General features: G+C 35.2%; 1 protein-coding gene across 1 annotated transcript; it reads right to left on the reverse strand.

Moving 5' to 3' along the window:
- Positions 1–2,222: 2,222 nt before the first annotated feature.
- On the reverse strand, positions 2,223–7,770 carry si:ch211-103f14.3 (zona pellucida-like domain-containing protein 1). The gene is made up of 11 exons (XM_051908293.1): positions 7,761–7,770; positions 7,526–7,651; positions 7,134–7,354; positions 6,264–6,448; positions 5,899–5,971; positions 5,712–5,809; positions 5,547–5,627; positions 4,866–5,034; positions 4,415–4,526; positions 4,271–4,291; positions 2,223–3,163 (listed from the first exon to the last, which is right to left on the reverse strand). The coding sequence occupies exons 1-11, from the start codon at positions 7,768–7,770 to the stop codon at positions 3,009–3,011; spliced, it is 1,251 nt and encodes a 416-aa protein (XP_051764253.1). The 3' UTR covers positions 2,223–3,008.
- Positions 7,771–13,359: the final 5,589 nt, after the last annotated feature.

The raw sequence follows: 13,359 nt of genomic DNA on the forward strand, positions 1-13,359 counted from the left end.
AATTTATTGTCATTTTTACTGTCATATCTATTACCCTGATGTGCTAACTGTGCTCTGTCTATACATATTTATTAGCTACTGTTCTTGTCCATGTTTAGTTCAGATTGGATGGGATATTAAAGCTGCAGTCCGTAAGTTTTGCCTCTTTGTCGCCATCTCTGTTTGAAACCTGGAATTGCAGTTATCTGGGGAATTATCATCTTTACGTGGGTTGTGCATCGGCACGGCTCCTCAGTGCGGATTAATCTAATGTTTGCTGTCAGTCACCACACAGATATAGATACTGTATTTCAGAATCACAGATTCTGAATCTTGGAAGTATGAACAAAATGAGAATTTTCACCAGAAAATGTCATCTGAACAAGCAAGAAACATGTCTGCCACTTTTGTTCTGACCAACTGAGAAAAAAGGCATTACAATAAATCGCGCTACCAATGGTGATTAAATCTAACGGTCGCTTAGCTCGCATCACATCAAGCCATGCAAATTATTATTATTGTTGTACTTTGTTCTCAAATTGTTAATGTTAACAACATCAGCATTGCGTGACTATTTGTATTTAGTGTGTATTAGCGTTTCCTGTAGATTTCAATTTCTGTAGCCACTCCGAAGTCTTTTGCTTTTGACTACGGGTGAATCTCCAGTTGTCACTGATGATTGTCATTTGGATCTTTCTAGATTACAATCCGCCATCAGAATGATAAGTTTAATTATTGCAGCTGCTGTGAGAAAAGGCTATAAATGATCCACCATCCTTACATGTGATTTAGCTTTACATGTGATTTAGTTTTACTAGCTGTGACTCGTTCTTTATGTAAACAGACGTGGCGCAAAGACGAACTGCTGCATTCTCGAATTTTCAGCGGAAACCCCCCAGTACCACCCGAATTATAAAACATTATTAAAAGCTTACCATTGTGAATCAGGCTAAGGTAAGGAGATAGTTTTGAACACTGGCTGGTTATGTACTTGCTCAAAAATTGATTTTGGATCATTTTTAACCAAAAAAAGTTGGTAAAATGGGCTGCAGCAATAACATTATATCTGTTACTGAAATATGCAGATATGAGCTGTCTGAAACATTGTCACTGTATTTCTCTGGCAACTGCAGCTGCTGTGTGCTATGTAGGACACTGCAGATAATAACTGGATTAATAAATCCTAAAAATAAAGTATCTATTATATTTTGATGCTACATTCCTTTGAAACACCACTGTACCCTCTGCGGGTGAGTCAGTATATAGGGCGTTAAAATATCGAGCGATGCTTCCAAAACAAAGTGAATGAGAAACAAAGAGACTTGAAGCAAGCCACAAAATGATGGCCTAGTTCAACATCTGACAGTATGAATCATCATGTGCCCTACTTCTGTGTTGGCACTCGGTGGATCTGTCTGAGAATCTGTCCTTTCCCCTTTAGGCATCTTGTACACTGAGGACTCAACAATATGTCTGTCCCAATCACAACCCCAAAACAAAACACATAAAATGAATGGAGTGAAAGAACACTGTATATTATTTGCATGAGAGATCACAGTTGATTGATTGTTTTGTGTAATTTGGTGATATTTTTGGTTATGTGGGTTATTTATATAAGTACAGTGTCACGTTTTCTCCTTTATGGCTTTGAGAGCAGTTTCAGGTGTCAGACACATGAAAATGTGACCCTTAAGACTCCTTAAACAATGAGAACAATGAAATGAGGTTAATCATAGCTGCAGTAAAGGCACCTGACAATGTAAAGGTCAGGCATTAATTCATTTGACAGGTCACAGTAAAATGATATTAGACTGTGATCAGGTTGCATTTCACATTTCCATACTAACATTGCAGGAGTAACACCCAAAAATCCCCTTTTGCTGAATGAATTTGCATGACCCACTTTAGTTAGGCTCCTATTTTCAGTATATAAGGTCAAACAGCTCATAGATGACTTTTAAATATGTATTTTCCACCTTTCCGACCTTACATCCAATTGATAGTTGACCTCTGGCACGTTTTTAAGTGTGCTTAATAATTTTAATTCAAACGCAAAAGGCTCATATGATATTTTGAGGCAATCTAATTCCATTTCCATTGCAGATATCATGATTTTATGTTAGTAAGTAAGAATCCACTCAAGGAGACAGTGATTTGTTCTTGTACCAGCAGTCTTTATTCATGTGAAGCATGCATTAATGGATGAATCACAAATATACATCTACTTTTAAGAGCTCAGCCTGCCATAGGAATTATAATGATACAAAGTGCAGAGCCAAGAACATAACTTCAGATCTAAAAATCAACGCATTGCTGCACTCTCCTTCAGCCTACTCTCATTCAAAATTGCTTTCATTCCCATTTCTTTATTTATGAAGTTGGACAAGCAGAAGGAATCTATAATACTCTGCTATAGTATGTGTTCAAAAGTGATAATTTAAAAGTTACAAGTTTCATTGTGAATGCAGGGATGTTTTGGGCTGTACATGAGTATATTTTAGATTTGGGGGTTTCAACATTTCATGAGAGTTAAGCAGAAGTCTTTAATAAATAACACATACAGTTTAACATTTTGGAAGTTATTAGGGACTGTCTTAAAGAGCTCTCTCACTTCCAAACCCTCCACACACATTCATACTTCCTTTACAGGTACCACAGCGTGTGCTCACTGGGATTGGATTCATTTGATGGGTCAGGCAATACTTTAAATTTTAATGCACTTCAATTCAAAAAACACAAAATCACAGAGAATTCATATTGCCTTATCTATATGCTAAGGATTAAAGCTCTGTTTTGGATGTGCTTTTAACATGTATCCCCAGGTCCAAGCTACACTTAAACACAAGTTTCATGTGTAGAGCTGATGTATTGCACTGTTGCTCTTCTAAACCACGTTATGCTATGATTATTCACCAAGAAACACTATAGGAAAGATGAAGTTGTTGTCCGAAAACAGTTCTACGCTGAGCCCTGCTCAGCTCTCCAGTGGTGGGAGATCCTCTCTTGGAGCAGGAGCAGGGCATCTCTGCTCACCGGGGCATTTTTGTAGGTGCGTTGTACCAGTGTCTTTTGTAGAAAAGTGCTCCCATTCCCACGATCATGATGCAGGCGAATGCCAGGATACCCACAGCCACGCCGAGACCCACAGAGGAGTCCACAGGTTTTTTCGTGCTGACTGATACATCTGAGATGCAAAGACATACAAGGTTAGATTCACTTAGCTACAAGCAAAAAGTAGCTAACTACACTTGTTCAAAAGTTTTGGGTCAGTAATTTATTTATTTTTTAAAAGAAATCACTACTTTTGTTCAGCAAGGATGCAATAAATTGATCAAAAGTGACATTAAGGGAATTTATAATTTTACAAAATATTTCCATTTCAAATTAATGGTGTTGTTTTGAAATTTCTATTCATCAAAGAATCCAGTTTCCACGTCAGTATTAAGCAGCACAACTGTTGTCAACATTGGTATTAAGAATAGTTTCTTGAGCACCAAATCAGCCTATTAGAATGATATCTGAAGGATCATGTGACACTGAAGACTGGAGTAATGATGCTGAAAATTCAGCTTTGCATCACAGAAATAAATTACTTTTTAAAACATATTCAAATAGCACAATAACACAATATTACTGTTTTACTGTATTTTGGTGAGCTTAAGAGACTTCTTTTAAAAACCTTAAAAATCTTACTGATCCCAAACTTTTGAAGAATATTTATAGGGCTGTCAAATCGATTGACTAACATAAAAGTTTGTTTATATAATATGAAATTGCGATTAATCGATTTAAACACTAATTTAAAGCTATTTTTAGGGAGCAATGTATTTTAAAAATATAATTAAAATTATTATTTTTTATGTTCAAAATATATAATCTAATAGTATTATTATTATAGTAAGTTATTTTATTCAAAAGAGTATTTCTTTGGTTGAAAAAATATTAAGGGTTTTTAAATGAATGATCTTGATTAGGGTCAGCATTAAATTAAAACAGCTACATTTTAATACAAAAAAAAAAAAGAATATAATGTCTAAAACAGTGATAGACAGCAGTGGTTACTGTATAAAAAGATTTGCCTCACACATTCACATGATTTATTGAACAAATTGATTGACTAAAACTCAAACTTTCAGACACTACATATGAACATTTTACAAGAGAGCACTTGACCGTTGCCTGTGTTTGCTTGGTTAATTTTGTATTTAGTTAACCAAGCTACGTTCAATGAATGACTCCCGAACACTGTACAAATATTACATGTTTTATATATCAGGCAATTAATGCTCACCTTCCTCTTTTGTTGCCACCACTGAAATGAAATAAACAGAATAGAGTCAGTTTCTCAGATCTAGAAAGCAATGTAGGTAACTTAAACTCAGTAGTGTTGGAGATTAATAATTAATTTTGTTTTTAAAAAGGAGAAGGAATGTACCGTTTTCTGCACGTATGACGATGGCTGGAGATGTGATGGTGGTGCTGTCTGTGACTCCATTTGCAGAAGGAGTGGTGGGCGCAATGTCTCTCCTTTTTCTTTTGGCACATTGCTGTAGAAAGAGCCATAGGTCACGGTGAGTCCAAAAAGTGTCTCAGCCAATATTTGTGTCTGGGTAAGTGAACTGTATGTGTGTGTCTATTTTTGTGGGGACAAAAGGTCTTCAAATGTCCCCACAAAAATAGCAAAGCTTGGCAAAACTACTATATAGTGACATTGACAGGAACATAAATGTTAATGTAGCGCAACTGACGCTAACAATATGATCCAGCCCAAGCCAAAGGGTCTTTCTCTTCTGGTTAGTCTTTGATATTATATAAATTCTAACCAGCTAATTTAAGAACAAATGATGTGAATGGGTAGTTTATATTGTATGTGTGTATGTGTTTACCCTAAATGTGCTGCAACTTGATATTTCACACAGTCTTGTGATGCAGTGCAGATAGTATGTTGACACTGTCTGGTTCTGCTGCTCTGTAAAGCGGAAGGCAGGAAACGAGAACCGAGCCAGCTGCATCTCCCCGTTCACCAGCATTTTAGTGAGCCGATCCATTTCACATCTGATCAAACAAATCATCAAATTATTATGTCTCAGGCCCTCCAAACACTTTCAGACAATTTACAAACATGGCTTTTGTACATGGTGCAATGGTATTATGTTGTTTTGGATATGTACTCTGACCGTATCATGTACACACCATGATATATGACTACAGTAATAGTCCAGTACCATAGTATAGATCAAAGTACTAAGGTATTTGACACCAACACTGTACCATGGTACTGCCACAATACATTTTTAATATACAACAAAACCGAATGATACTGCATTATGATTGTAGTTTGGTTTAAATTTTGTATTGGATTCATTTGATGGGTCAGTCCGTACTTTTAATGCACTTCAATTCAAAAACACAAAATCGCAGAGAATTCATAATGCCTTATCTATAAGCTAAGGATACTACATTATGATTGTAGTTTGGGTTATAAAATAAAAAATAATATTTTATAAATATAAATTACTATTAATTATATTAAAAATGAAGAATACTACTTTTATGATTAAACTTACGGCACAAAGAGGTTGAAGTAGTTGTTGGTGGCAGGTGTGTTGGAAATGGAGGCATAGCATCTGTCCAGCAGCAAAAAGTACCTGTGAAGTACATAATAATGGTCAACTTCAATGCAAAACTGCTCGATTTACTACCATGATGATACTCAATGAAACATATCATACTGGGAGGTCAAGTTGGTGGCCTCCACTTGCACAAACACATTTGTCCTCAGCTCAATACCAATGGGAGGCATGACGAGAGGCTGGGTGTAGTTTATGTCCTAAGAAATGAAACAAAAAAAATTGAGATAAATAAATATTTGATTCTAGCTGATGGATGCATGAAGGTCCAGTTTAAAGATTGACTTACTCTGAAGAGTCTAAGTTTCAGAGTGCTGATGAAACTGCCATTGTTGTCTTTTACTGCAATCGAGGAGGCCGACCTTTGAGAAGATAGAACAAGGTTAAAGTTTCCTTGAAACAGCCCACAATTACTCAATGTTGACAACTCACAGACTAGACATGTATATGTGTCATTGTGTCTCTCTATTGTGAATCTGATATTGTTTCCTTGTCCCTTGAGGACAGCAACAAGGATGGAACAATTGGATTTAATGTGTTGTTAAAGTGATATTACACCAAGACGCTTATTCCCCAAGGAGTTTTGTTTTTTCATCCCAGGTAAACGGATCTTACACCTGGTTTGCTATAGCGTGAGAGAAAGTGAGTGCTTACACATCCACTCGAGTGTTGTTTATCAGGTACTCCAGAGGATAGGAGCACGAGTAGTAGTACTTCAGCTCGGCGTTATACGTCACGGTGCCTGTTGTGATGTCTATCGATCGTACAACTCCACTGACGTTGACGGTCTCGATGTTGGAGAAGTCTGAGAATGCGCCTGTCCCTGCACTTCTGATCGTCTGTGGAGAAAAGTTAGAAATTAGTTGTATCTAATGCTGTGAAAAACAGATTGACCCTTTAGTTTTGACTTTGTATAATATGATATTTTGGTATCAGTTTATTTCGATGGTCCACTTTAGACATTCTACTAACTGTAAGTAGCTTTGTGAATAAATGTCAACTAACTCTCATTAGAGTATTAGTAGACTGTATGCTTAATATCTGCTTACACTTTATTTTGATGCTCCCCAAACAGACATTGTACTGAATATAAGTAACTTTGCAACTACATGTCGACTTATTAACACCTAACCCTAACTTAACAGTCTACAACAATCTACCAATACTCCAATGAGAGTTAGTTGACATGTAGTTACAAAGTTACTTACAGTTTATAGTGTCTAAAGTGGACTGTTGAAATAAAGTGCAATATTTTTTTTTAAATATTATTATTTATGAATTGGTGACATTGGTGACATTTTGCGGCCTCTGAAAACTTGACTCTGATTTTATAAGTACACCATAAAAGATAATTGGAGTATGTTTTACAAGAAAATACTATTTCAGTTTTTCTACTTCAAAATTTCATGTTTAATTAAATGTTTTACTTGCCACTTCTTTGTGATTCTCTCTGAAATTTACTGGCAATTTCTGAGTGAAAATTGTTTCTACACCCATTTTTTTTTTTCACTGTGTATTACTCACAACAAAATTGCTGCCACAGGCATTGGTTGAGTTAAGCGGGAACTTAAATCGGGCCACTGGAGGTGAGGCGGTAACGTCGAGGGTCCCCTTGCAATCTGGGTTATTGAAGACGTTGTTGAGGATTAACTCTGATTCATTGTAGCCGGTGTATAGAACAGGACAGAATTTGATGGCCAGACCGATGTATTCCGTTCCACACTCCACCGAGATGTCTGTGTACTCTATCGTGACAAGAATGACCGGATTAGTTGTACAAAAACTGGTATAAAGTCTTACTTGAGGCAAAAAAAAAAAAAAACATTTAAATCAAATGAACAATTTTTGTTAATCAGAATTTCAAGCTTTAAAACACATTCCGTGTGATTCATCAAAACTATAAATCATAAGTATACCTGGACGTCTGTAATCTGATCCACAATCGCTCAACGTTAACTGAATGCTTTTGTCGAATTCTGTAGCTAGGAGGAAGAGGAAAACGTTGAGGAGAATATATTTCCTGCTGTTTGCCGAATTTGAACCTGTTCATGGAAGAAAATAACACCACATTCAAAAACAGTTAATCACTATTGGTACATCCAGGAGCTCAGCGCATATCCCACAGTTACACGTCCTAGGACATGTACACACCTTGTACCATGTTTGCGGTTGGCTTGGGTATCCTCTGCCTCTGAGATCTTCTTGTGAACTAAGAGTCCTTTTATAGAGCACTTTCCTTTGTGGGATGGGAATGAAATAAGGTCAGAGAAGTTTGGTGTGTCCACTGTTCAGGACCAGCCCTATTGTGAATAAAGTCCCATAGTCGACCGCCTGAGGGCACTTGCTGAAACTCTACACAGCGTGGGCCTTCAAAGACATGCAGTTGACAATGGCCTGGTTTCTTTGTTTACTTGCTTAAACATGGATACCCTTGGCATCCTAATACACAAACTCATGGAGTAAGTGTCGTGCCCCCAGGGAGTTTTAGACAATACAGCGATGGCTCTTTTCACCTTAGTTAACACTGTATGAAATGTCAGAGATCTCTATATTGATTCAAAGGTAATCCTAGAAACAATAAATAAGGATGATAATGCAAACACACATGATTTAGCAATGGGAGTCTAAGCATGTGACTGTTTTGATGGGGCAAAAAAAAAAAACAGCCAGGGGTTGACAGCTGAGTTTGTTGTTGTTGTTTGTTTACTTCTGTTATTTGTGGATTGTCCATTTCCATGGTAACATTGTTTTCTTTGGATGAGGTGTTCCCCGAAAAACCATATGACTGTTTTAGGCATTGTTGCCTGATTTCTGCGAAGTGCTAAAGGAAACTGTATATGTGGTTGAAATCTGTAGAAATATTGAATATTGTATTAACATAACCTGACACCATAGAAGAGCTAAATTCAGGGCTCATCATAATGACAGATAAATTAATAATTTTGTTTTTATCATTTATTAAGGTAATAATCTATCTATCTATCCATCTGTCTATCTATCTATCTATCTATCTTTACAGAACATAAAATCTATCTATCTATCTATCTATCTATCTATCTATCTATCTATCTATCTATCTATCTATCTGTCTGTCTGTCTGTCTATCTGTCTGTCCTTACAACATAAAATCTATCTATCTATCTATCTATCTATCTATCTGTCTGTCTGTCTGTCTGTCTGTCTATCTGTCTGTCCTTACAACATAAAATCTATCTATCTATCTATCTATCTATCTATCTATCTTTACAGAACATAAAATCTATCTATCTATCTATCTATCTATCTATCTATCTATCTATCTATCTGTCTGTCTGTCCTTACAGAACATAAAATCTATCTATCTATCTATCTATCTGTCTGTCTGTCTGTCCTTACAGAACATAAAATCTATCTATCTATCTATCTATCTGTCTGTCTGTCTGTCTATCTGTCTGTCCTTACAACATAAAATCTATCTATCTATCTATCTATCTATCTATCTATCTATCTATCTATCTTTACAGAACATAAAATCTATCTATCTATCTATCTATCTATCTATCTGTCTGTCTGTCCTTACAGAACATAAAATCTATCTATCTATCTATCTATCTATCTATCTATCTATCTATCTATCTATCTATCTATCTGTCTGTCTATCTGTCTGTCCTTACAGAACATAAAATCTATCTATCTATCTATCTATCTATCTATCTATCTATCTGTCTGTCTGTCTGTCTATCTGTCTGTCCTTACAACATAAAATCTATCTATCTATCTATCTATTTATCTATCTGTCTATCTGTCTGTCTGTCTATCTGTCTGTCCTTACAACATAAAATCTATCTATCTATCTATCTATCTATCTATCTATCTATCTATCTTTACAGAACATAAAATCTATCTATCTATCTATCTATCTATCTATCTATCTATCTATCTGTCTGTCTGTCTGTCCTTACAGAACATAAAATCTATCTATCTATCTATCTATCTATCTATCTATCTATCTATCTATCTATCTGTCTGTCTGTCCTTACAGAACATAAAATCTATCTATCTATCTATCTATCTATCTATCTATCTATCTATCTATCTATCTATCTATCTGTCTGTCTGTCTGTCCTTACAGAACATAAAATCTATCTATCTGTCTGTCTGTCTGTCTATCTGTCTGTCCTTACAACATAAAATCTATCTATCTATCTATCTATCTGTCTGTCTGTCTATCTGTCTGTCCTTACAGAACATAAAATCTATCTATCTATTTGTCTGTCTGTCCTTACAGAACATAAAATCTATCTATCTATCTATCTATCTATCTATCTATCTATCTATCTATCTATCTGTCTGTCTGTCTGTTTGTCTATCTGTCTGTCTGTCCTTACAGAACATAAAATCTATCTATCTATCTATCTATCTATCTATCTATCTATCTATCTATCTATCTATCTATCTATCTGTCTGTCTGTCTGTTTGTCTATCTGTCTGTCTGTCCTTACAGAACATAAAATCTATCTATCGATCTATCTATCGATCTATCAATCTATCTGTCTGTCTGTCTATGTATCTGTATAACATAAAATATGCATATTTGTGTTTTTTGTAAGGTATTTTTATACAGGTATACATTGACAAAACAACTTACAAGTTTGCAGCAACTTACATAAGAATGAATTGGCAAACTGTTTACACAAATTCATTCTACCCGTGTTTCATAAATTAAGCCTACTGGGCATTATTGGATAACCAATTAAATAGATCAGAAATCAGACAACATAATTACAAGGGCAAGGAAAACATTAATTAAGCACATCACAGTGCACTCATGGGCTTTGTTTTGACTATCATCCATTCACAATGTTTCAATTTAGTCTTGAGTCACTTTGTTTGGTTGACAGCTTGAGAAAATAAAAATAATGTATTTTGTACCAGATGTTCCCAATTAGTGCTTATTTAGTCACTTAACACTTACACCAACTATTCTTATTCCATCAACAGTATCCTGCTGACAGACAGACATCCTTCAAGTCTGACTTGTCAGAAAATGTACAACTAGAACCCAGAGATGTGATCACATAACCTATGGCTCATTCCTTAAACACTTTGTCCGAGAGACTAAATCTTTTATCACATATATCAACAGGTCCAAAAGAAGGGCATGTCTGATTGAAGAGCAACCACTGTGTGTAAACACTGTTAAGTGGTGTGAAAAGGTCAGTGGATTACTCTGTAATGAGAGGGCTCTGCTTTAAGCTGCAAACTAAGCACTTTGTTTCAGCGTTTTTCTTTTCTTTCTCTGTGCGATGAGCCACAGATCCAGATAAATCTCAGGAGAATCTGTGGAGAATCACAGACGGGTTTAATAAAGCTTAAGCATGACCCTTGACCGTGTCAGATGCCAGCAGTGTGATTTCTTCCTTCAAAACAGATTTTTTATTGCCATCTACTAGTAAATATGATGCTACACAGAGATTTGGCTGCTAGGGTCAGATCATAGGTTGAATGACATGAATATCTTTAGATCATAATCCTCATTTACTGCCACAAGGCTACAGGTCCTTTGTTTTGGAATATTGGAAACGTTTGGCAAATTTGTAGCCTTCTTTATAAAAGAACACAATAGGCCTATCATTTTCTTTTTTTCAATAAATATAAAACACTACTGCTACAAAAGTTTGGTGCGAGTAAGATTTTTTTATTAATGCTTTTATTCAGCAAGAGTGCAGTAAATTGATCAAAAGTGACAATAAAGACATTTGTAATGTTACAAAAGATTTCTATTTTTAAATAAATGCTGTTGTTTTGTACTTTCTTTTTACCAAAGAATTCTGAGAAAACTGTATCATGGTTTCTACAGAATAACTGTTTTCAACATTGAAAATAATACAAAATGTTTCTTGAGCACCACATCAGCATATTAGAATGATTTCTGAATGATCTTGTGAAACTGAAGACTGAAGTATATAAAATATTATGTTTATACATATACAATTTTATATTTAATAATAATATTAGAAATGTTATATATATATATATTTTATTTTCCATTTAACTGACACTCCCACGGCATTTTCTATCATTACAATTCAGAATGGCACTTCCTTGTGTCAAAGGCTGGGCTTGTATGATTTGGGGTTTGTGCTCTTAGGTCACTTACAAATCAAAAAAGCTAATCCTTGTATTCTATGCTGACACTCAACCCTTCTTTATGGCAGATGAGGATATTCATGTCAGGAACAAAGGTGGATTTTTATTTAAGAAGGATATCCTTGTGTATCACTATGGAAACCAGCATTGACACAAATACTATAATAGCCTTACATAAAGCACATTGGCGGTAATATGGTACTGTGATGGTTTCATACGGAAATATCATTATACCTTTATATATACTATGGTACCTGAATGATCACCATTGTAACTGATAGAATATGTTGAAATATATGTTATTTGCTGACAGTTTATCGACAGCTTTGCCTTTACAACTCTACTGGCTCGGACAGGGGGAATTATCCTCCGATGGATTGTTTGCTTTTCATATCCAGATAGTACATGATGTCTCATCCCTGCCCTTCTGTACCTTGAATTCTTCATATTAAATTGGGCCATTCATTCATTATGCCAAAATCCCATTAATATTTTCCACTGTTGTCACAGATAATAAACCTGGAAGTCTTCAAAGGTCTGATATGGATAACAGCTCTTTGTTTAGCTGGCGTCATGATGATTACGATCATTGTGAAGAGCTTTAAAAGCTTGCTTTCTTCAACATGACAGCGTTAAATACAATAGAACTGAGTAATGGATTGTGATCCCTGTCTGTTTTGTAATTATTACAGCAAAATCTGCAAACTAAATATTCAGAAGCACATCTGAATTTACTTTATTGTTAAAAAACTAGGAAAGAAAAACCTACAAAGTAATACAAATGTGTGTTTGGGGGATAATAACATGGGTTGTTACATTTAATTAAATTATCTTGGACATAAATTTCATTCAAATATCTTTAATAAAAAAAAAAAAAAACTAACACTGAATATTAGAGTGAAACTAACTGCTAAGACTCATTACTGTTCAGTGGGTATCACAGAGACGTATGAATACTAATGAGTAAAAACAAATACAATTAATTAAAACTAAAAATATCTTAAATAGTCTTCGCATCCACCTCAATCACATAGCATAGTGATCTAGGTTGCTGTTCGACTTAATTAAATTCGTTCCCTATGGTCTCTCTCTCAGAACTTGTAACTCAAACTAATTATTGTAGAGAGTAATGCACTTGGAATCGCTGGTGTCCCAAGATCCTTTGTGCAGTTGTGATGAATAGACTCCTCACATTCAATCCTATATAGCCTCTAATATTCTCACTGAGCTAGAAATATGTGTTAGGCAGGTCTATTAGATACCTCTGCTTATGTTCTTCATGTAACTGATCTTAAACCCTGCAATAAAGAAGCGAGGGGCTGAGGTATTGACTTTAAGTTACACTGCACCAACAGATCTGGATCAATTGACATTTCAAATTAAATACATGTATAAAACAGTTCGCTGCTCTGTTGATCAGTTCATTTACAAGTGCAATTAAATAAGGTGTGTTAAAAAAAAATTCTATTTATGTTTACGCTACGATCACTTTCAATATCAGCTTGGTGGTTCAGGTTTGTTTTCTAGATGGAAACAAATTTGATGTAACAGTCATGACGAAAAGTACAAAATAAATGGCACTCATGTTGTTCCAAACATGTTTGAGTTACTTTCTTCTGTG

The sequence above is a fragment of the Ctenopharyngodon idella genome, chromosome 10, assembly GCF_019924925.1.
Source record: "Ctenopharyngodon idella isolate HZGC_01 chromosome 10, HZGC01, whole genome shotgun sequence".
Lineage (NCBI taxonomy): Eukaryota > Metazoa > Chordata > Actinopteri > Cypriniformes > Xenocyprididae > Ctenopharyngodon > Ctenopharyngodon idella.